This window comes from Dipodomys spectabilis, unplaced genomic scaffold (assembly GCF_019054845.1).
Source record: "Dipodomys spectabilis isolate Male_0828 unplaced genomic scaffold, ASM1905484v1 ptg000297l, whole genome shotgun sequence".
NCBI lineage: Eukaryota > Metazoa > Chordata > Mammalia > Rodentia > Heteromyidae > Dipodomys > Dipodomys spectabilis.
This window is the reverse complement of record NW_024870974.1, coordinates 2,865,419-2,889,340: the sequence shown is the minus strand read 5'-3', so window position 1 is coordinate 2,889,340 and position 23,922 is coordinate 2,865,419. Positions and strand designations below refer to the sequence as shown.

The 23,922-nt window shown below is 42.9% G+C and overlaps 1 protein-coding gene and 1 pseudogene across 4 annotated transcripts in view; both read right to left on the bottom strand.

Annotated features, from left to right (window-relative positions):
* The window catches only part of Lef1 (lymphoid enhancer binding factor 1), a 108,721-nt gene that overhangs the window by 34,367 nt on the left and 50,432 nt on the right, over nucleotides 1-23,922 (bottom strand). For all 4 annotated transcript variants that reach the window (XM_042701847.1, XM_042701849.1, XM_042701848.1 and 1 more), the window contains exons 4-5: nucleotides 6,311-6,443; nucleotides 1,942-2,032 (exon numbers count right to left, since the gene is read on the bottom strand). In XM_042701847.1, the coding sequence (XP_042557781.1) occupies nucleotides 1,942-2,032; nucleotides 6,311-6,443 (224 nt within the window). The remainder of the gene's footprint in view (nucleotides 1-1,941; nucleotides 2,033-6,310; nucleotides 6,444-23,922) is intronic.
* LOC122127221 lies at nucleotides 19,574-23,623 on the bottom strand (annotated as a pseudogene).

Genomic DNA, 23,922 nt, shown 5'->3' with positions numbered 1-23,922 from the left:
TCTGTGCGGCAATTAGCTCCACTTAACTACCAAAAGCCAGAAATGGAGTTATGGTGCTCCAATGGTAGAGCACCCGCCTTGAGCCAAAAGGCTAATGGACAACACCTTAGCACTGAATTCAACCCCCAGGACTGGCACACACACACAAAAGCTTATACTTATATAAACATGAATAAACATTTCAGAAACACTGTACACCCCTCCCTCACTGTATATATTAGTCAGGACATAAAAGACCAATGCATGAGAACTGCTTCTCTGCAACCTGAGCCATGCATCTTTCCCTTGTTCTTGCTCTAGCTCCATTTTCATCTATATTCTTTATTTCCAGCCACCAGTGATGCAATTTGGTACTGGATTGTTCCTTCCCAGTAGCTAAGTTCCCACAGAATAATGGATCTAGGTTTGAAAGTGTGCAAATAATTAAATCCAGTGAGTGACGGTGTAATTCAAGTGCTAAAGTGAGAAAAAGTGAGAGAGCCAGGGTGAGAATAAATCGGCTGGCATTCCCATAGCAGAATGGCCCTTACTTCCTGAAGAGAGCTCATGTCAAAAGTTCAGGTACAGCTGGGCGCTGGTGGCTCACGCCTGTAATCCTAGCTACTCAGGAGGCTGAGATCTGAGGATCGCGGTTCAAAGCCAGCCCGGGCAGGAAAGACCGTGAGACTCCTATCTCCAATAAACCACCAGAAAACTGGAAGTGGCGCTGTAGCTCAAATGGTAGAGCGCCCGCCTTGAGCTGAAGAGCTGAGGGACAGCGCCCAGGCCCAGAGTTCAAGCCCCACGACCGACAAAAAAAAAAAAAAAAAAAGTTCAGCTACAGCTGGGCCAGGATATGTCGGCTATGGGGACAGTGAGCCAAATCGAGAAAGAAGAGAAAGGTTCGCTTAAGTGGCAGCTCTGTTTCCAGGAAGGAGAAATGGGGGGGGGGGGGGGGGGATGGAGACAATGTAGAATCGGACCAAGGAAAGCTGCGTGCTAATGATCAAATGATGGAGAAGGCTACATTATATGTTAATTGTTCTTTCTTCCCATAACGTATTTTCTGTGCCTTTATAATTTAAAAACCTTCACCACAAAAGAATATTAGTATTTGGATTTCAAAGGAAAGACAAGTCTTTCAAACCAGGCACCAGTGGGCTGTAATCCTAGCTACCCAGGAGGCTGAGATCTGAGGATCACAGTTTGAAATCAGCCTGAGCAGAAAAGCCCTTGAGACTCTTATTTCCGATTAGCTACCAAAAAGCCAGAATTGAAGCTGTGGCTCAAACGGTAGAACACTAGCCTTGAGGAAAAAAAACAATGGGGCAGTGCCTAGGCCTTGAGTTCAAGCCCAGTGCCTAGGCCTTGAGTTCAAGCCCCAGTGCTGGCACAAAACAACAACAACAACAAAAACCAACCTCAAATCAGTGCTTTGCATCTCTGAGATGGAACTGGATGCTTATAACCTTCAAAAGGAACTTGTATTTTATTGGATTTCTCTCCAATCCCATGCCATTTTGCTTTGCAAAAGGAAATAGTCCATGTGTCTAAATCCATGTTTCAAAAGTCTTAAGTTGGGCATTAAAAAAAAAAAAAAAGGGAAGAAGAAAAAGAAAAGCTACAAGAAAAAAAAAAAAAAGCCACTCTGAGCTCTAACTTTGTACAGGCATACCAAGTGCCCAAAGCCACAAATTGAATCCATAAAACTATAAGCTTCAAAGCAAATGCTACACAGTCATTTTCTACACATATTAGTGAACGGATTCAATCCATTTCAAAGTCTGTGTGTTTTTTTTTAATCTTTTAAATTGAAATGAAATAAAGTTAGCACCTTGCTTGTTGATGTGAACTTTTTCTCCCCTCCACAAGTGTCATCATTCCCAATGCTCATTTCCCACAAAGGGAAAAGGAAAGGCCATATATTCACACGCCTGGCTGGAGGGTACAGAAGGGTCTTACCAACCAAGAGGTGGGGTGATTTGTCCTACCCCACCCGGAGACAGAGGGTAAAAGGTGGGAATATCAGGAGCTGGAGGGTGTCTGGTCATGCCTGTTAAAAAAGAACAAATAGGTAATTTTTCAGAGCCACAGGACATTCAATTAGCAGAACAACAGACAAGCAAGATAGCGTGTAGGGTCCTTCAGACTTATGATCCAGAAACAATTTTTATTCATTAGATCCAATAAAAAGATACCAAGTGTGTGAGCTTTTCTGAGGCTTTCAACATTTGGGGCTTCCAGTAACGGATCTTGATACATTCTTGTAGGAATAAACATGCTGCCAAGGAAATAGTCAGAGAAAGAAGATTTTTTTTTTTAAGTGACTTATTTTGCTTATTTTAAGTGACTTCTTATTTCGCTGTGGTTAATAGTATGGGGGATGGGTGTTCGGGACAGAATGAAAAATGATGCCCTTCATCAACAATGGGCCTCACGCCCAGGGCTCCAGGGTTAGGTACATTGCTGGTTCCCTGTTGGAGACGTAGATCTGGGGAATGTGATACCCCTGAGGGTTGCAGATTAATTAGGAATCATCTCAGGCCTCACAGTGGTCACACTTGATAAGATTCACTTAGTCTCTGCCTGCCTCTGCAGCTCTGAGTAAGCTCTTCATCAAGCCCAGTCCTCCGGGCCCCAAGGTCACACTGTTCTGGATTAGCTGTGTTGCACAGGAAAGGAAAGTGTGCCCCAATTGTTTCCCAAGCTCACACTCCTGGAGAGTAGCCTGCCTCTAATGGTGGAAACTAAACCACCCAATCCTCGTCCCAAAAGACACTTTTATGTACGAGGGAAAAGGGAAAAAGGAGAAGACAAATGCAAGAAATATAAAATAAACAAACAAGACTGAATGCATCTGGGGAGGAAGGGACTCTGAAGAGAAGGGGGGGAAATGGTTGCTTCATACAGCTAGGCATGGAGGTAGAGAGCCATTTCCATACCCAGTGCAGGTGCGCATTCTGAAGCGTAACACTGTGGCTGTGAATTCACTGGCTACTGCGTGGAACAGATCCATTCCCCATACTGATCCATATCACCAACCCCGCTGTATGGGCTTACAGGTACACAGTGTGGCTTAGCTCATAATAGAGGCAGAACATGAACCCAAGATTCTATGAGCAAAGATTTCCCAGAAGTGTGTGCCTTCCCACCTACTGTGTCTCCAACACCCATTCAGCACAGCAGTAGAGATTGAGAAACTTCTAAGTCACTACTATAAATATAAGTCACGCAGGGCACTGGTGGCTCACACCTGTAATCCTAACCGCGATCTGAGGATCGAGGTTCAAAGCCAGCCTGAGCAGGAAAGTCCCTAAAGACTCTTAGCTCCACTGAACTACAAAAAAAAACCCTGAGGTGGAGGTATGGCCTTGAGCACAGAAGCTCAGAGACAGCGCCCAGGCCCTGAGTTGAAATCCTATGACTAGCAAAATTTTAAAAAGGAGGAAAGAGAGGTAGAATCTGATGTGACTATTAATAGGAAAACAATCTGCATTTATTTTTCCACAAACAAGAATGGCTTTCAAAACCAATTTACACTTTCTGAATAGTTCTACCTAGAGTTAAAGTATTGGATGTGCTATTCTTCTCCTCTACCCTATCCTTACTTTTTTATTTTTTTTTCTGAGCAAAACTGACTAGCTTACTAGGAATACTGAATCAGTACCTTTGGCTTCAGAGACCCCACCCAAAAGAAGATACACCCCCAAAAGAAGGCAGCAGAAAGAAAACAAAACAAATAAAGTGGGGTTTTTTTTTTTTGGGGGGGGGGAAGAAAGAATACAAATGGATTTACATTAACTCAGTATCATGTAAATGAGCGAGTGCTCTTAAACCAAAAAGTCTGCCTATCTCCAGAGGTGGCTAAAGCTCGGACAAATGTATAATTAAAAACAAGACCTTTATATTAAAACAAACACAGGTATTGTCTATGCAAAAATCACAAAGTGTTCTCTAAAAAAAAAAAAATCAAACAAACAAGTCAGTCTTAAGAAATGACTAGCAAGCCTTGTACTGACAGCTCACACCTATAATCTTAGCTACTCAGGAGGCTGAGATCTGAGGATCATGGATCAAACAGGCAGGAAAGTGCATGAGACTGTTATCTCCAATTAACCCTCTGAAACCAAAAATGGAGTTGCTGTGGCTCAAAGTGGTAGAGGCTAGCCTTGAGACAATGTCTAGGCTCCAAGATCAACAAAAAATAAAAAGAAAATTTAAAAAGGAAGGAAGAAGGAGGAAGGAAGGAAGGAAGGAAGGAAGGAAGGAAGGAAGGAAGGAAGGAAGGAAGGAAGGAAGGAAGGAAGGAAGGAAGGAAGGAAGGAAGGAAGGAGGAAGGAAGGAAGGAAGGAAGGAAGGAAGGAAGGAAGGAAGGAAGGAAGGAAGGAAGGAAGGAAGGAAGGAAGGAAGGAAGGAAGGAAGGAAGGTCAAGGAAGGAATTTCAGGTCCTGCCACTGGTCTCTTCTTGGTAGTTCTGTAGATTTTGTGTAAAAAAGCAAACAAAAGAGGTTTAAAATGCAAGGATATAAAATATAAGCAGGCAAAACTCTCTCAGGAGAGGAGTAAGAGATGAAAACAGAAAACATGAATGTATTTACTAGCCAGTTACAAGCGTGCATGTTTTTAAAAAGTGAATTGTCCTAGAATTCTTGAGAGGAAAAACAGCTGAACCATGATTTGTCATCCTTTAATGAATACTTCAAAGTGCTTCAAAAACAAGACCTAGGACACAGAAAGCACTATTTAATTGTAAAGTAAATACTGTAAAAACTAAATAAAATACACTGCTGAGTTGTTTTTTTTTTTGCTAGTTGCTCGAGACTTTTAAATCTATACTTGTCATCTGCATCTTTATGGTTCCCAGATGTATATTCCAGCTCAGACCCTGGGCTAAGGACTGTACCGTACACTAAATTGCCTGTGTCATGTCTCGCCTGCAGATACCGAATAAAAACAGTTAAACTCACCGTGACTAAAATAACACTTGGTGTCTCTGTGTATAGAGAGGGGCCCGGACAGGTAGTCAAACCCAGAGCTGCCACTTACTAGGCCAAGCCACACCCTCAGCCTCAACATCCTATTACTGATCTCACTTTCATACTCAGCCTGCTTCCTAAGACCTGCTCCACCATCATTTCCTGTCTCACCACTTGTACTCAGAGCCTGGGCACTGTCCCTGCGCTGCTTTTGCTCCAGTCTAGCACTCTACCACTTGAACCACAGTGTTACTTTCCTGCCCTTTTCTGTGTATGTGGTATAGGGCTTTAAGCATGCTAGGCAAGCCCTCTACCACTAAGCCACATTCGCAGCCCTGAAAGTTCTTATTCTTGACAAACAAAACAAGGTGGAGGAAAGCCTGGAAGGATGAAAACAGGCCAATCTGGAAGCATCTCTGCAAGTGACTGGTGTCTCTCTCTATATCCATCCATCTATCGTGATGGTACGCAGGGTCTGAGTGCTAGCTCAGCTTTTTCGACTAAAGGGTGGCTTCTCTATCACTTGAGCCACAGCTCCACTTTCTACTTTTTGGTGACTAACTGGAGATAACGCCAACATTTAGATAGGGTGTGATCCATTCAGTCCCTGCATGACAAATCCCTTTGGCCCTGGTTCCATGCCATCCCTACCTGTTAAGTCACTTACTAGGTATCTAGAGTATCTTACCGAGTGATCTACTGTCTGGGTTGTGCAGATACTGTCTACAAATAACTCTTTTGTTTGTTTGTTTTTTAAAAAAGATCCTAAACATATGAGTTGGTTATTTGAATATGCCAGAGTAAAGCCATAGAGTATGTCTTTTATGTCAAAAAGTGAAAGTTCTAGAGCAATAAGAATATATATATATATATGAGTTCCAGGATAAAAATACATCTCCAATCTGTGAAATTCTGAAGAAGGAAAATATAAGTTGTGTTAGTTTTGCTGTCTCACCTCACACTGCCAAGTCATAGCCATGATTTGTACGAAGTACTTAGTTACGGTGGAAAAAAAAAAAAAAAAAGAGTCTGTTTGAAGGTTTATCACTCTGCCTTGTTTTAGGCCATCTAATGGGGGACTAGGAATGTATCCCCCAAGGATAGGGTGAGAAGAGGACTGTTCATGGTTAGATAAATAATTGCAGATAAATGAATTAGTCCATTTGTACAACACCTTAGTGTATTTTGTGGATTTACAGAGCTGTCACTTGGAAAAGGACCCTCACCTGGCTCTTCTGCTTTTAATCCTGAGAAATTAAAAGAACCAATGACTGAGTCTTACGGGTTTCTAAAGAACTCCTAAGCAATGAAATGCGAGAACTGGCTCCTTGATTAGAAGACGCGGAGCCTCTCACCTTGTTTGGAGCTGACATCTGATGGGAGATGTGATGGGTGAGATCCAGGAGAAAAGTGCTCGTCGCTGTAGGTGATGAGAGGGGTGAGGGGGTGGACGGCGTGGGAGGGCTGCACCACGGGCACTTTGTTTGACTGTGAAGCAAGCACAGGGTCCACCATTAGTACAGGTACCCGACTCTCGTCTCCTCTCCCCAGATGAAACCAAGCAGCAGCACAGATTCTTCTCCAGACTTAAGACAACTAAAGCCATCTCAATGACCCTTCTCAGCATTTTTCCATAGGAAATAGCCTTGACTACTCTGTTACCATCCAGTGGCCTGGATGAAATTGTCCCAAGAACAAAATAAATGACTGAATGTTGCCAATTTGAAGGATCAAGGTGAAGGAACTCAGTTAAGCATAGATTCATAATTTATAAAACCTTACTTCTATAGCTGTACATCTGGTGAGAACCACAATACATACTTTTACTATTATTTTTGCATCCTGTAGCTTTGTTAAACTGATTGCTCATCAGAGTTTTGTATCTACTAAGTCCATCTTTTGCTCCAGAAGGACTAGCTAGACAAGGGGAAATTTCTACTCTTATTTGGGGAAGGGGGCAAAGGAAGGAGGCCCTGGGGCCTGGGTGCTGTCCCTGAGCTCTTCAGCTCAAGACAAGCACTCTACCACTTGAACCACAGCACTACTTCCTGTTTTCTGGTGGTTAATTGGAGATAAGAGTCTCATGAACTTTCCTGCCCAGGGTTGGCTTTGAACCATAATCCTCATATCTCAGCCTCCTGAGTAACTAGGATTACAGGCAGGAGCACACGGCTAAAATTTCCACTCTTGAGTGTGACTGCATAACAGAAAAAACAAACAAACAAACATGGTTTGAAAGAATAAGTTGTTTACATTTTATATTTTGGCACACTTCATCTAAACACTGGTTTACAAACCAATTTTCTTATTTAACTTGGAAGTGAAAAAATGTAACTCAGTACTTGGACTTCATCAATTTGAAATCTGTGATCATTTTGATCACAAGCAAAGTTGAAGGGACCCCATCTCCAAGAAAATTCTGACCAAGTAAATCAGTTATGGGGCTGGGAAGTAGCCCAGGGCAATTGCCAGGCAAATACAACATCCTGAATTCAATCCCCAGTACTCCCTGCCCCAAATACAGTAAATCAGTCAGGTAAAAAGGGGGATCATTTTAAAGGAACTCTGGCTAATAAGAATATATTGTGCTTTTTTGTTGTTTATTTGAGACAGGGTCTTGCCAGGTAGCTCCAAGCTAGCCTCAAAGTCCTGGTTCTTCTGCCGCTGCTGCTGAAGTACTGGTATTACAAGCATGATGTGGCACCACACCTGGTCCCATTATACTCTATCCTTGAAAAATATGAAGAGTGCATATTAAGTGTTCTCACCACAAAATAATTCTGCGCAGTTAAGACATGCATTCATTCATTAGATCTGACCATTCCATGGCATATAGATACTTCAAGACATGTTAGGATACAATAAATGCATGCAGTTATGTTTGTCAATGAGAAAAAAAAAAAAGATAAAGAAGAACACAAAAAGAAATTCCACTCTTCCCCTAAAGGAAAGGAACTCCACAAAATAACACATGTAAAGGATGATTTTAAACCCATCTACTACTTGGGGAGATCTCCACTTAGAAACACCATAGCCATGAGGAGCGTGGATTTTAGGAGAACAGGATGTAATGAACTCCCAAGTTCAGGTATGTCTTCCCTGCAATTAGTTTGAATTAGGGCCATTTTACAGTCCTAAGATACATGTGATACAGCTTTTTCCAGAAACAAACATCCACAATTGAAAAACAAATTATGACTGAAACATGAATTGCTAAAAATCCAGGCCTGCGTCCAGACAGCTGAGTGATCCCCACCATACCCTTGGTGTATGGGGGTGACACCCAGGGACACAGTCATTTTACATCGGATGATTTTCCCCAATTAGGTGTGGAAGCGTGGAGCTCTAATGGCGGAGGGAGAAGACATGCTAGTAAATTCCAGTTCTCCTTGTACTCTATCATGGCACTCTCCAGCATAGAGAAACGTATGCGTGTATGGAGGTTGGGGGCAGTGGAGATAAAAGGTGGAACTCACATTTTTGGAGAATGTTGTAATTTCTACATGAGATTTTTCTCTACTTTATAATTACCAGCTCATCTCTAATGGCAAAACTTGCATGGCTCATATAGCCCTTGGCATGTATTAAATAGAGCACCATTATCAAAGCCACACAATTTTTTCCCCTACATACCTCAGTACAAACATCCATGCATATAAATGTGTAAAAGGTTACCAAAGAAAAAAATCTTTTAATGCTTTTCAAGTGTTAATGATGTGGTTAGACAAATATATGAAATGAGCCTCTTAAACACAAGGAATTTAGAATGCTGGCGGTTGCGTAAAAGGATATTATTATAAATCCCTTTTAAAATGGATATAAAGAGGTGACATTGATCAAGATGCATTTTGCTCATAAACTGCTATGTGCAATCAAAACCTCTTTGTACAGTTAAAGATAATAAAAGTATAAAATGGGAAAATAAAAACGTTAAATATAAAATGAATAGAACATAGAATAGAACATAGAAAATACAGAAAAAAGTAACAAATTATCCAGGAAATGGAAATGAGGGTTTTTTTCTTTGTCACTGTTATCCTTTCTTTTTGTCTTGTTTGTTCATGTATCTGTCTTTGGGAGGGAAGAGAAGGCACAAAAATGGAGGGACAAAGGGTAAACAAATGCAGCAGTGATACTTACTAGACACTATGTGCAAAATGAAGTACACAACTTATGGGTGGGGACTGAGGAAAACACTGGGAGAGTAGGAGATAAAAGGTGTAACCATTGTCCAAAAAGAAATGTACTCATTACCCAACTTATATAAATGCAACCCCTCTGTATCACCTCTATAATAACACAAAAATTTTGAAATTAGAATTATGTAAAATAGAAAAAAATCAACACCTGAATGCTGAAATATACTTCAACTGCATCTTAGAATTTCTTTGACTTTGATTGTCAAAGTCTCGAAGTATAATTGTCAAATGATCTATAAAGATAATTTTTGCAGTACCTTCTGGTAATACACATATGTACTTATGTATTTACACACATATATGTACATATTAACACACACACACACACACACACACACACACACACACACACACACACACTTCTTTGCATGCCTTTCTTGTTTTCCGAGCACCGCCTAAAGGAACGTACATTACCATCTCCCTAATGTCTGACCTCTCCTTCCAGCCATAGAGCTCAGAATCTGGTGCCTTGAAATCTTTTTTTTTCTTTGCTAAATTATGCTATCCTTGCTCTCCTCTTAATTTTACGGTTTTCAACACAGATTTGCTTTCCTGTGGGAAGAAGATAAGGAGCTGTGGATTTTAATTTAAGCCCTGGCCTTGTCTTATATTTTGCAAGACGGATCGTGAAAACGGTACTACGAGGTGTGTTAAAGCCAACAAGGATTACGTCCATTTTCCTAGCCAAATAATAAAACGCAATACGAAATCTTCAATAGTAAGTGGGAGCAGAATTCTAAGGGTTCTATTTCGCCTCCTGCCAACCGTCTCTTCCAAGTAAGAAAGACAAAGCGAAACGGATTCCAGCCTCCACTGCAGATACATGGCACGGTGACACTACGGCCATGTGTCCCCAGGCTTGAATTTGTGGGCTGCCTCGGATTTCAAAAGTTACTTATGCCTTGAGGTTACATGCAAACACAAGGCTGGGACTCTGGCTTAGGTGGTTTGGTTAGCTTTTAAGAGATACAGAAGAAATAGTCAATGCTCTTCTTTGAATCTCAGAATAACCATGTGGTGTGTTTTCAGGTGGAGAAATAAATGAAGGGAAGAATGGCTACCATTAACCAAGTAAGTCTCGAAAGACACATTTATGAAACACTACCTATACAGTTACAAATGTGTATATGTACATAGGTGCATATGTGTATGTGTGCATGTGTGTATATGCACGCAGTTACATGTGCATGACCATAGCCATCTATGCGTAAATATGCACATGTGTATATTTATTAAACATCTAACATTTTCCAAGTACTATTCTAACACTGATCCAATGCAGACAAGGTACCTGATCTCCCGCAGCTCGTTTTCTAAAGGTCTGCAAGTGGAGACAGGCACCACAATTTTTGTTGTTGTTGTTACTTGGTCAACCCTGGGGCTTAAACTCAAGGCTTGGGCACTGTCCTTTAGCTTTTTGCTCAAGGCTAGCACTCTACCACTATGAGCCACAGTTTCATTTCTGTATTTCAGGTGGTTAATTGGAAATAAGCATCTCCCAGACTTTCCTGCCTGGGCTGGCTTCAAACCAAGATCCTCAGATCTCAGCTTCCTCAGTTGATATGATTACAGATGTGAACCACCAGTGCCAGGCTAACAATGTGTTTTCAAAATTAAAAAGCAAAAGCAAAATTGGAAAGAAAGCACCAATTACTATGACAGAAATGGGCCAGGTAATGTGCAGTGTGGGTGTCATTCTAGGCCTAAGTATCACGGCAAAGCTACAGAAACCAGATGCACATTTCAAGCTCAAGCTCCTTGTTTTACAAGACAGGAAGAGGCTTGAGAGACAGATCAGAACGAAGAAGCTGCTCAAGCCAGGACTATGGCAGCACCCCAAATCCCACAACCCCATTCTCATAAGGCATAGTGCTTTGAGTACAATATGCATGGAGACCCTCCATGGCCTGATACACCAACATCAGGTAGTGGAGAAGTTTGTCCTTTGTTTCTGACCCTATGATGGGTACTATACACACAGTATTTCACTTAATACAACCCAAGATTCCTGATATCTACTCAGATGCTTTGCAGGGAGGGAGCAGGGGAAAAATCACTGATTCTGCTTCATTGAGATATGTTTTACTTTCCAGTAAAACCTGCTAGGCGTCCCCAATGAGTCCTTTGTTTTATTATCCAGGGTAAGAGAATGCATAATGACTCCATCTCTATCGGACACACCAGGCAACCTGACCTTATCCCCAATTTTCTATTCCTCCTCCAAGACCCTTAATTACTTGCTTAAATTCAGTTGGCAGCATGGCTAAGTAAGGCTCAAGACTGAAATGTCCAGATTCTAATTGCAGATGCTTTCAGCTTGGGCAGGTAAGCAAAGGAAAAGTAATTGAGATGGAACTTAGTCAGAAGGCTGAGATCTGGGGTTCAAAGCCAGCCTGGGCAAGAAAAGTCCCTGAGATTCTTTTTTTTTTTTTGGGTCCGGTCGTGGGGCCTGAACTCTGGGCCTGGGTGCTGTCCCTCAGCTCTTCAGCTCAAGGCTAGCACTCTACCACTTGAGCCACAGCGCTACTTCCGGCTTTTTTCTTTTTTGCTTATGTGGTGCTGAGGAATCGAACCCAGGGCCTCAGGCATGCAAGGCAAGCGCTCTACCACTGAGCCACCTTCCCAGCCCCCTGAGATTCTTATCTCTAATTAACCACCAAAAATCCAGAAGTGAGGGGTAGGGGACGCAGGTGCAGGAGAAAGAAAAGGAAATACACCAGGCAGATGCTGGAAGAAGCTCTCTTTCAGCTGGGAATGTACCTTAGGTGTAGAGTGCTTGCCTAGCATGCATGAAGCCCTGGGTTTGAATCCTCAGTACCACATACACAGAAAAGGCTCTGTGGCTCAAGTGGTAGAGCGCTAGCCTTGAGCACAGAGAGGCTCAGAGGCTCAGTGCCCAGGCCCTGAGTTCAACTTGGAAGACGCACCATCAGGCCACACGTCAGTGCATCTACCACCTGCAAGGGCTTACTGTGTAAACACATCATCCTCACAAACACCTTTGAGACAGAACTCCTACTATCCTCTTGTTACAGATCCGGCAAGAGGCGTGGAGAAGCTACGTAACTTTCCCCAGGCCACACAGCTCATGTGTAGAGAGCCAGGATTCAAAGGCAACAAGTCTAGCTCCTGCCGCCAAGTTCATTCCATGCGGCCTCCCTGATGAGCCAGGCTCGTAAAATCTTGGGACACTGAGTTGACCACCATGGCCACACCTGACTGTGGATGACATCGATGAAATGCCTTGTGTGGTCTCTGTTCTAAGCACAGGCATCACACCTGACAAAGAAGTGCCTCAGGAGAAGCGGTCAGAGCTACAGAACCTCAACCACTGCCTTTCTCTGCAAGACTGGACTTTGTCCTGAGAAGTTTTGCTTGGCTGCCACCCAGGCCGATCCCCTGCAGGTAGGAACCTGGAGGGCATCACAGCCAATAAAACCCACACCTCCTGTGGACACAAAGTGGGTGCCACTTAGGGATCTGAGAAGCCACCCCCAAAAGCAGCATTCCCAGAAATGACCCACTCACCACTGGCAGGAGCTCAAGGTGGCCATGAAAGTTGGGGAGCCTCCCACGATGTGATTTCTGGGAAGGACTGAAAAAGCGTGGTTCAACTCACTCCAGGTTAAGGCCTCTGGCCTGTTGGCGGGTGAACTGCTAGAGGAGAGGCTGCTCAAGGGCGAGAATGAGCGAGGGAGGCCTGTTGGAGGATGAGGATTGGGAGAGAGGCCTGCTGGAGGGAGAGGACTACAGGAGAGGCCTGCTAGCTACCAATGGTGAATGCTTTCTTCATATGCAAACGGGTTTCCAGTTCTGAGAGCACCCTGGCTGGCACAGCACTATCTCCAGATAACCTGGAACCCCCGGGGGGGGGTCTCAACTCCCAACATTCTCAGAGCCCAACTTAAGCAAAAAGCCAATCTAGTGGAGCTGGGAAAGTGGCTCAGTGGCAGAGTGCTTGCCTCACATGCATGAGGCCTTGGGTTCGATTCCTCAGCACCACATAAGCAGAAAAAGCTGGAAGTGTTGCTGTGGCTCAAGTGGTAGGGTGCTAGCCTTGAGAGCTGAGGGACAGCGCCCAGGCCCAGAGTTCAAGCCCCACAACCGACAACTGGAACAGCGTCCCAAAATAGGCAGGACCATGTCCCAGGGGGACGAACACTAAGTACCAGTCAGCACAGCAGGGCTTCTGTACATGCTCCGGCACATCCCCACACACGTGGGTGTCTTTACCCCATGCTTATAGATGTGGAAGACCTTTTGAACACACAGCTAACTAATCATTAGGGGGACAGATGAGCTGCACTGCTGCTGGTTTGATACCAAAGTCCCTGCTAATCCTGATCCACTGTGGTCTTTACTCTACCTTTGTTCCAAACCATACCGCAGGGTAATGTAGCCTGCCTTGACCTAAATAAGGAGACATCTAGACAGGAACAAATAATCTTAGAGAGAAGACTGATACCACTAGATATGAGTCCACTAGAAGATCTACTCTAAAACAGACAAGCATGGAAAAACCTGTTCTCCACTTTCTCTACAAGGTGACAATTCCACAAAACATATTAATCAACTCTGAAAGCAGCCCTACATTTGCTGTTAAGAGTTCTGCTTTACTGAGTGCTAGTGGCTCATGCCCGTAATTCTTTCTAGCTACTTGGGAGGCTGAGATCTGAAGATCACAGTTCCAAGCCAGCCTGGGTAGGGACATCAAATTAGAATCCTATCTCCAATTAGCTAGCAAAAAGCCAGAAGTATAGGATGGATTTTCCTTCCAGGACTGGCTTTGAACCTTGATCCTCAGATCTCAGCCTCCTCAGTGGCTAGAATTACAGGCATAAGCCATGGGCACCCAGATCTAGTGATCATTTTAGTGGGGACACTAAAATGGATTTTCATAATCTGCTTTTGAATTCAACTTTCATCACTGAAGCTACAGTCAGTCTAGCTCCACAGAAAGTGTCTGTTCGCAAACAGACTTGTTTTAGTAGCTTTATCAGCCAACTGTGGGCCTTCTTCACTGACAAAACAAAAAGTTTCCTTAATGGTAGCTCCTGAGTAAATCACACATCATAAAAATATACTTTCCATGGTTTAGCTTGAACACTGAGGGTTCTTTTTTTTAACCATGCATTACTTTGCAAAGCCATTTGGATCCTACTAGTCCATTAGTTGAGAGATTTCATGACAAGACTATAAACATTACACTCTTTAATATTATCTCTCCTTTCATGAGCCAAGTCTCAGGATTGTAAGCTATCAAGCTCATAGTTTTCTATAATTCTTCTCTTGACTTGGAAGCTCAAATGTTTTATCACTGGCAATAAGTGATGTCAATTTTGTTTTTATGGAAGTGACATACTCACTATGCTCAAGCGTAAGAAAATAGCGACTAAACACCAAAGTTGGGAAAGACAAAGTTTGTCAGTTATGCGGTCAAGGGCGAAGAATGAAATGATCAATTTTACCTGCTTTCTCATTTTCCATTCTTCTGGAATGGTGTGTAGTTGCTGAATTCAATGTTTCCTAGGATAATTTACCAGCTATTGATGCCCACCACCTATTCCTTTTGTGCCACCAATGCAAAACACAGCGAAGAAGCCAAATAATGTATCAACATTATCGTGAGAATTAGGGGAACTTGGTAGATTTTTCTCCTTAAAGGTCCAGACCATACCTCAAGAACTATCATCAGATAGTTACAGTAACCACACACAATGAGTTGCTGATTGTGGACAATCCAAGCCAACTATATGAAGGAAAGGAATTATTTCAGAAGACAGAGAGAAATTGGTTTGTGGGTTACAATTATGGAATGGTGGTAACATACTGAACTATCTTTCTGATTCTTATTTGCTGGGCTACTTAATGTATAGATTTAAAACAAGTTAAAAATAAGCAAATATACCTACCACTTGTCTTCTTTTCAAAGACTTATTTAGTCAGACACGGGGCTTGAACTCAGGGCCTGCACACTGTTCCTGAGCTTCCTTCATTCAAGGCTAACACTCTACCATTTTCAGCCACAGTGTGACTTCGGTTTTCTGGTGGTTAACTGGAAATAAAGAGTCTCATGGACTTTCCTGCCTAGGCTGACTTTGAGCTGCGCTCCTCATAGCTCAGCCTCCTGAGTAGCTAGAATCACAAGTACTCTTCTCCACCTTCAAGCTAGCAATGGCCTGTTGGATCTTTCTGAGTTTCCAGCCTCTGACTTCCTCTCCTAGGACCTGCAGAGAGACCCCTATGTGTTTAAAGGGGTTGTTTTACTACCACAGGCCCACCCCATATGCTGTTGGGAGAGGAGGAGAAGGCCAAGGGAATGGGCAGTGCTGCTACATTCAGGTGCTGCAAGGCCTCATATCATCTGTTATGACAAAGGAAACGTTCCTTCTGTGCCAGTCCTGGGACTTGAACTCAGGGCCTAGGCACTGTCCCTGAGCTTTCTCACTCAAAGCTAGTGCTCTACCAACTGAGTCACAGTTCTACTTCTGGCTTTTTGGTGGTGAATCGGAGAGAAGAGTTTTAGTCTTTCCTTGCTCTGGTCTGGCATCAAAATGTGATCCTCAGATCTCAGCCTCCTGAGCAGCTAGGATTACAGGAATGAGCTACCAGAAACCCACTTAGAGAAACACCCTTTTAACTTTCCATTTTGTCTCCCCATTTTCACCAATTAATCCTTTGCAGATAAGAACTGTGTGCCATTACAATCACTATTCGTTGATGTTGTAACTACTCTGCTGGTGCAGTAACTACCCTCAGAACTGTCAAATTCTCAGGTCCATGGTTTTGTCTTTTTCATCCAGAGACTATAGCTTCTAGCACATGTACACGCTCACTCACCAGAGCAGTGGTGCTGGTAGAAGGACCAAGATTCACACATGTTCCTAATCTCCTCTGGGCAATCAGGGAGAAAGGCCAGGAACACTCCACTGTCTTTAGGGCCCAAGTTTCAATAAGCACTAGGCAGAGTTGAAGGGAGAAAGAAATCTATTTTGAAGAACATTTTAGAAGAGCTTCAGTTCTCAACATTAACGCTCAACATCTGGGCAGCCATTTGCTAATTATTAGTTGGTTTGTTTTTGACACTGAGGTGTAAACTCAGGGCCTTGTACTTCATAGGCAGACACAACCTTTCAGACCATGCTCCTAGCCCTTTTTGCTTTAGTTATTTTTCAAATAGTCTTTGTGTTTATGCCAATGCCAGCCTGGACGCAATTCCTTAGTTTCGCTTCCTGCATCGCTTAAGTGACAGGCATATACCACCACACCCAGCTTTTTGCATTTTCTGGACCAAAAACCTAATCTCCCAATCTCAGCCTCCAGAGTGTCTAGGATTATAAGCACAGGACATTGGTTTAGAATAAACAGCATTTTATATTTAAGTACAGCTATTCTGTTAGAACAGTTATACACAAAGGTTAAGCTTTAACTTAATTATCTCACAGCCCTTTGAAAACAAAGAGAAAGAACTAGAGGCAGTCAACATAAAGGAACCAAAGAAACAAACCAAAGCAGATTTGGGATTTACTGTGCAGCTGGTAACTATTACAAGTAAGGTGGCTAATGCCAAGGTCAAATAAAGCAAAGAGGCCCTGGTAAAAGAAAAGCTAGCCTCCTTTGTCTAAGAAGCCAGATCAGCAGGGCAGGAGCAAAGCTACTCTAAGAGCTACAGACACTGAGACCCTAACGAAAAGGCTTGTTTAATTGTTTTCATACATAAACGCAGCCACACACCAGTGGATTAGAGTGAGCACTTCAGTGCTCACAGAGAGAAGACTGGGAATGAAGTAGCTCATGATCCCTAGATTAAAAACGGCTGCCCAGGTCTGGGATGTAGCTCAGTAGCAAAGTGACTGCCTAGCAAGTGTAATGTCCTAGATTTGACCCCAATGTCAAAACAGAAAAGACCAAAAAAAAATGCTCAGTGCCTGGTGGCTCATCCCTGTAATCCTAGCTTTTCAGGAGGCTCAGATCTGAGGAACCCAGTCTAAAGGCAGCTCCTGCAGGCAAATCTGAGAAATTCCTATCTCCAATGAGCCAGCAAAATGCTAGGAGTAGAGTACGGCTCAATATGGAAGAACACCAGCCTTGAGTGACAAAGCTAAAGAGCTCTGAGTTCAAGTCTCAGTGCTGGTGCACATGCACAAACGTGCACACGCACACACAGATGACTTTTCTTAAGACTATTTCTTCTATGTGATAATATGGTGAATCTAAAGTGCCAAAAGGATATTTCCATTTATTTCCTTGCTATGAGTTGCCTGGCCCATCTGAGTACTGGTGCTTATGATTGTGTTTGAGTGGACATAAGTTGTATATGTAAATAACTGGCCAAAAAAAAAAAAAAAAGCTCATCCAGAAAGTAGGGACAAAAATATAATCCCAAGGGACCAGGATAATATAACCCTGTGATGACCCATGAACACAGCAGGCTGACAGAAGGGTAGATCCAGGGGAGGAAACAGGTGAGCAGGCCCTGTGGGACACTGAAGTGTGTCACCTGTCAATGTTGGATTCCTAGCGTCAAAACCAATGCAGGCCCGTGTATGTCTAGAATCTGCCCCCTTTTTTGCTACTACTAGGGCATGAACTCAGGGCCTGCACACTGTCTCTTAGCTTCTTTGCTCAAGGCTAGCAGTCTTACCCCTTGAGCCATACCTTTAGTGGTTAACTAAAGGTAAGAGTCTCATGGCCTTTCCTGGTGCCAGACTGGCTTTGAACCATGATCTTCAGATCTCAGCCTCCTGAGTAGGATTACAGGAGTAAGGAATAATCCTCCCTAAGATTACAGGAGTAAGCCACTGGCACCTGGCAACAATCAATTATTTTAAGATGACTTGACACTGCTAGGCTGCTGCTGGACCATGACGTGGCAGATACACTGAAGGAACATCAGTGACGCTTATGGAAAATTAAATTATCCCAATTGTCCCCAAATGCATTACTAACTTGATTTCTTCTAGTTCAGGATCCTGTAAAGTTGTACCTGCCATCAGGACTGAAGGCCAAACCTACAGATGGGATGCAATCATCCTGATAAAATGTCACTGGGGTTACTCCTTTGGTGTAGCAGAGGTGGGTCACTTATGCACGCACCTGAAATCTGCTCCAGATTGCCACCACCCAATTAACCTTTACTAACAAACTCAGCTGACAATTGTACACTGCGGGAGGTAGCAGCCACCAGCGCCCGTGCAGAGGTTCAGAAAACGCAGCCTGGAGTCACCTGTGGTGGCACAGGGCAGGGCAGCATGGCTCTGAGTTCCATGGTCGGTCTGTGTTCAGAGCTGGGGGGGGGGGGGCACTCACAGCCATAGAGGGAAAGCACGTTGCCCTACTGTCAGAGTCTGGATGCCTACCAAGTGCAAAGTCCTGAGTTCAAGCCCCAGGACTGCTCCTCACCCCCACCCCAAAAAAATTCCACAAAAGACAAACCAGAAAATGAAAGCTCCTCAAAGCGGTTAAACATAAGGAAGGTTCTAGTGGTTCATGCTTGTATAATCTTAGGTACTCAGGAGGCTGACATCAGAGGATGGATGTTCAAAGCCAGCCTGGACAAACAAATCGAAGCAACTCTTATCTCCAATTAACTAGGAAAAAGCCAAGAAGTGTAGGTATGGCTCAAGTGGTACAGCACCAGCCTTGACCTTCAAAGCTATGGAGAGCAAGAAACCCCGAGTTTAAGCCCCAGGAGTGTTACACACCAAACAAGCAAACAGAAACCCCAAAAGGTTAAACACAGAATGAAACTATCAGACCTAGCTATTCTATTGTTAAGATCCAAGAGATCTTACACACATACTTAACACACAAATGTTCGTAACAGAATTATTTGTATTAGTCAAAATATATTAACAGTTATATGCAAGCAATGGAATGCTATGTAGCCACAAAAAGGAATGAACTAGATACACAACAGATCCACTTGGGATCTGTTAAGTGAGAGAAATCAGACACCAAAAGCCACATGATTCCATTTATATAAAATATCCAGAATAGAATGAGTAGATGAGCAAAGGAGAAAGAAATGAGTGATAGCTAAGAGGCACAAAGTTTTTTTTTTAGAGTTGTGAAAGGTTCTAAAATTAGTACTAATGACTGCAAAACAACTAAATGCACTAAAAATCACTAAACTGCATACTACTTATTGACTGGTTTCATTTTTTTTTTCCATTTTAAACAAGAAGTTGATTTAAACAAGACGCTTGACTTGAAGGGAAAACTATCTAGGATTTTTTTTTAAAGAGTAATTTACCCCTACTTAAAGACAGATTGCCCTACATGTAACAGCTACGTACAAAAAAGTTATTAAATTGTCCTTGGTTTTACAATGATAAATGAAAACATTAAAATTCTCCAAGCAAACAAGGTATGCAAGGATTTTTGTTGTTTTTTTCTTTTTTCTTTTTGTTAAAACAGTGAGAGCAAAATAACTTACTGAAATATAAAGATAAAAGCTGAATAGCATGCCACGAATGGAGAAAGGGGATATTTTCACAGGACCAGTATTTTTCCCCATCCCATCTCCATTTGATGTCAATTAAAATATACCATTGGCCATTTAGTTTAAAAGAAAAGAGAAAAAGGAAAAAAGAAAAGCAATATGCTTGTGCACATACACCAGTTACTTTATGTACAATAAAGGGATGGGGAAGGGGAAGATGAAAGAATAGAGAAAACTATACTGTAGTAGTCAGGATGTGGTGGACCCAAATTGCAGTTTTCTAATTAAGAATGTATTCTTGGTCTATAAGAACAAAGTTCTGGAGCAAAGTAGCAGGTTCCCTTGTTTAGTAGACACCTCCTGTCTGCTGCTGGAACACAGCAATTGTATCTCCATCCTCCATTTCCAACTGTGCAGGTGCGTCTGTTTCATTGATTGGCTGCCCGTCGGAATCTGATCTGCCTCACTGACAAACCCTGTCGTTCACAATAGGCTTTCATTAGTTTACTAAGTGGTGTATGCCTCTTCATCTAAAACTGCACCACAGAACCATCCTGCACCGCCACCTTCAAATTAATATGATCGTTGTTCTCAGTCTTGACTCCTTCCCTTGGGCCATCGTGAGCGCCGGAGTCTCCTCAGATGCCGCTTCACAAAAGAGGTCCCCGGTCCGCACCAAAGGAGCACACAGGCAGCATAGCTTGGTTTCATTTGTTTAGTTAGTATTACTAGGGTTTGAACTCAGAGCCTTATGCTTGGTAGGCAAGCATTCTGCTATTTGAGCCATACCTCTGGTTCTGTTTTGCTTCAGATTAATTTTTAGATGTTTCCCATTTTTGCCTCTGGACCACGATTCTCCACCTGCATTCAAGTGTAACTACAGTGAATCTGTGAATCACCATGCCCAGCTTCTTTGTTGAGACAGGGATTCTTTTATTGTAAAGGTGATGTACAGAGGGGTTACAGTTCATAAGGCAGGTAAAGAGTCCATTTCTTTTTGGACAATGTCACCCCTTTCCTCACACTCTCATTTTTCTCTCCTACCCCCACCCACTAGTTGGATAGTTCATCTTTTTCCTATATTTTAAAATGCTGCATTTTTTAAAAATAGAAAAATGCACCAAGACTCTAATATTCCTTAAGAAAGCTATGGGGTTACAGTTTGGCATTAGGTAGCTCATGTCTGTTATCTTAGTGAGCCAAACAAGAGTATGAGGCCCAGAGTTCAAGCCCCAGTAACTGGCAAAAACAAACACACAAAAACACACACAAAACAGACAACAAGCAAACAAGTCCTTCTGGTTGTACTACAAGGCCCTCCTCTCCCTCCCACTCCTATCCCTATTAACCCTCTTAATTATGTTAAACAGAATCGCGAGTAAGGATCTCAAACACACACTTAAGGGTGTTTTTCATTCTCTCTCTGCAACAAAGAACACAGGACTGAATCCTGACCGGGTACTCCTTCAATAGGTCTCTTCCTGGGTCCCCAGTTTACTAGACACAAAGATTCCACATTTCTACCTGGGAGATGTGGTTTCAATAACAAAGGATCTCGATAGACCACAGTTATTTTGTTGAATCTGCTGTGAACATTCAACGCTGAGGCACGATGTATTAGAACTAGTTAACTCAAGAAGGCAGGGAAAGAAGAGAGAGATCCAGGCTCTGGAAAGGCCTCGGTGTTTGAGCCTGAGCCCCATAATTAACAGCCCAAAACTAATCACAGTTAATGTGCCAGAGACTGCAACTGAAAATCAAAGAGGGGAGAGACTGTCTTCCAGATAAGCAAGGATGAACTCCAGGCCCAGGCAGCTGGGCCTTGAATATCACTTCCAACACCAGCTAGGTGGCCTCTGGCAAATCACAGAAAGACCTGGAGTGCTCCCCCCTCCCCCCCCCCCCCCGAAAGAACCACATACTGATATATGCAAACCACTGGCACAGGGAAAGTATGGTGTAAACATTAAAACAAAGGTAGGGCCAGGTGCTGGTGGTAACATGTCTGTAATCTTACCTACTCAAGAGGCTGCAACTAGAGGATCTTGGTTTGAAAGTCAGTCTGGGCAGCAAAGTCTGCAAGACTCCATCTCCAATAAACCAAGCTAAGAGCAGGGCTGGCGGGGTGGTAGACTACCAATGAAGCAAGGTAGCTGGCTAAAGCACTAGGTCCTGAATTCAAATCACACAGGCACATGTGGTATGATAAAAACAAGAACCCCTAAGTGTAGATATTACCACTCATAGGTATTGTAAATTTTAATCTAGAAAACAAAACACTAAAGACATTCTATTCCCTGAAGTTCCAAACCACAGCCTCCTGTTAACTATCCACAGTTTTTAATTTTAATATCCAGAAGTTATTTTCTACCATCCACCAAGTCCCAGACTCTCGGGGTGGTAAGGCCAGCAGCCATTCAAGAAGCCACCACTATAGAACGCAGCCTTGATCCAAGTTCACAGGAGCTTTACCAGTACAAATTACCTTCTCCCAGAATTTCAAGCAATTATCACTTTTAAAGTCAGTGGGGGGAGGGGTGTGAACGGGAAAGTAATGAGGATGGGCTTAAAATATTTTCTCTCTCTTCTACTGCTTAGCAGCTGTGTGGGGAGGCGAAGGGAGAAAGAAAGCAGGTGCCATTTTTGCCAGGCAGCTTCCCAGGTAGAAAATAAACAGCTTCCCAACATTGTTAATGTTTTCTGTCTCCACTGATGTGCCTATAGCAGCGCAGGTTACTCTACTACAATCATTGTCTTACCTTCAAGTGTTCACCCTCTAAAAGTAATACATTCCAGCATTCATTCACCTTTCTCTCAACTGGGACTGTCTCTTAAGCATATCAGAGGCATTTGCTATTTCTACAATGTAATCGTTTCAATCGATCCCTAGTGCTGCTGTGCTGTCCACTGCCCAGAAGGATGCCAATAGAATCATCATTGCCTGAGAATGAGCTTGTGTTACTGACATTAAAAAAAAAGAAAGAAAAAAAAAAGATTTTAGCTAGACACAGGTAGCTCACATCTGTAATCCTCATGCCTCAGGAGGCTGAGATTCTGAGGATCACTGTTCAAAGCCAGCCTAGGTAAGAAAGTCCCTGAGATTCCAATTAAGCACCAAAAAGTAGAGCTAACCTTAAGTGAAAAATCTAAGGGGCAGCACCCAGGCCCTGAGTTCAATCCTTAACACTGGCACCCCAACCCCCACAAAAAAGTGTGTGTGTGTGTGTGTCTGTGTCTGTGTGTGTGTGTGTGTGTGTGTGTGTAAGAGACAAGTATACCATCATTCTTTCTCTTCACCCTCCTTAGAATGGGGACATCATCCCAGCTTCTCTATAGCTCCCCACCCTGTTCCTGGCTAGCCTTTTTCCGTGATCCAAGGCTGACCACGTGGGTTCAGATGGTAGCTCTGGTTCCCAACTCTCATCTAGTTCCTGACTCTGGTCATGTCAGCTCTAACTAGACAGGATGGTGTTCATTCGTCTGTAGCATGGTACATGTCACATGGTACATGTAACATTCCAGCCCTCAGAAACTACTCAGGCCAGCTATCCAATTACACCATCAGTGTAACATCTTGGAAATCTGTCCTCACTCCAGGCTACAATTCACCTTAGGTCACTGTAAGAAAACTGAATGATAATAATAATTAAAAAAAAAAAAAGAGATAGATGACTTCACAAAATTGTATAAATATAGTAAATTTGAATAAATGTAGTTATTGCCTTCAATTTCTTCTGAAGTAAAGGGCTAATTAGCAACTGTCTATCTTTTCATAGAATCCACTAAATGGATAAACCAAAAAGGAAAAAGATGGGATGGTTTGTGGTGGTCACCTGACTGAGCCCTGTAAGAATGAATGCAGTACACTTCCTTCTGGAAGAGTGGCCCAGGAGGAGCTGATACTCTCAGCTTGCCTTCCATTTTCATTCCCCCCACCTCCCAATGCATCCCAAGCTGTGATGACGTGAGCAAGAACAGTATTTTTACCTCGACTGATTGCCAGCACACTGGCTGGTGGCGAACATGTGGAAACACTTGCTAAATGTAGCCTGGGCACCAGCCACACGGCCAGCCTTGCAATCCCACAAGGCCAGAAGATCAGAGAAAGGGGGAGGGGGGAAACCAATTTCTTAATCATTTATTTCTACCATTTTATTTAGTCATAGAAGGGAGAATAAAGAAAGGGTGATATGGAAGAAGAACTGAGAAGGAAGGAAGGAAGGTATTGGGCAGGAGACGACATGGACTTAGGTCCATGTCTCATGCAGAGTCTCTCAACCTGGAAGTCAGAACCTTGATGCTTCCATTGAAGACACACTAAATA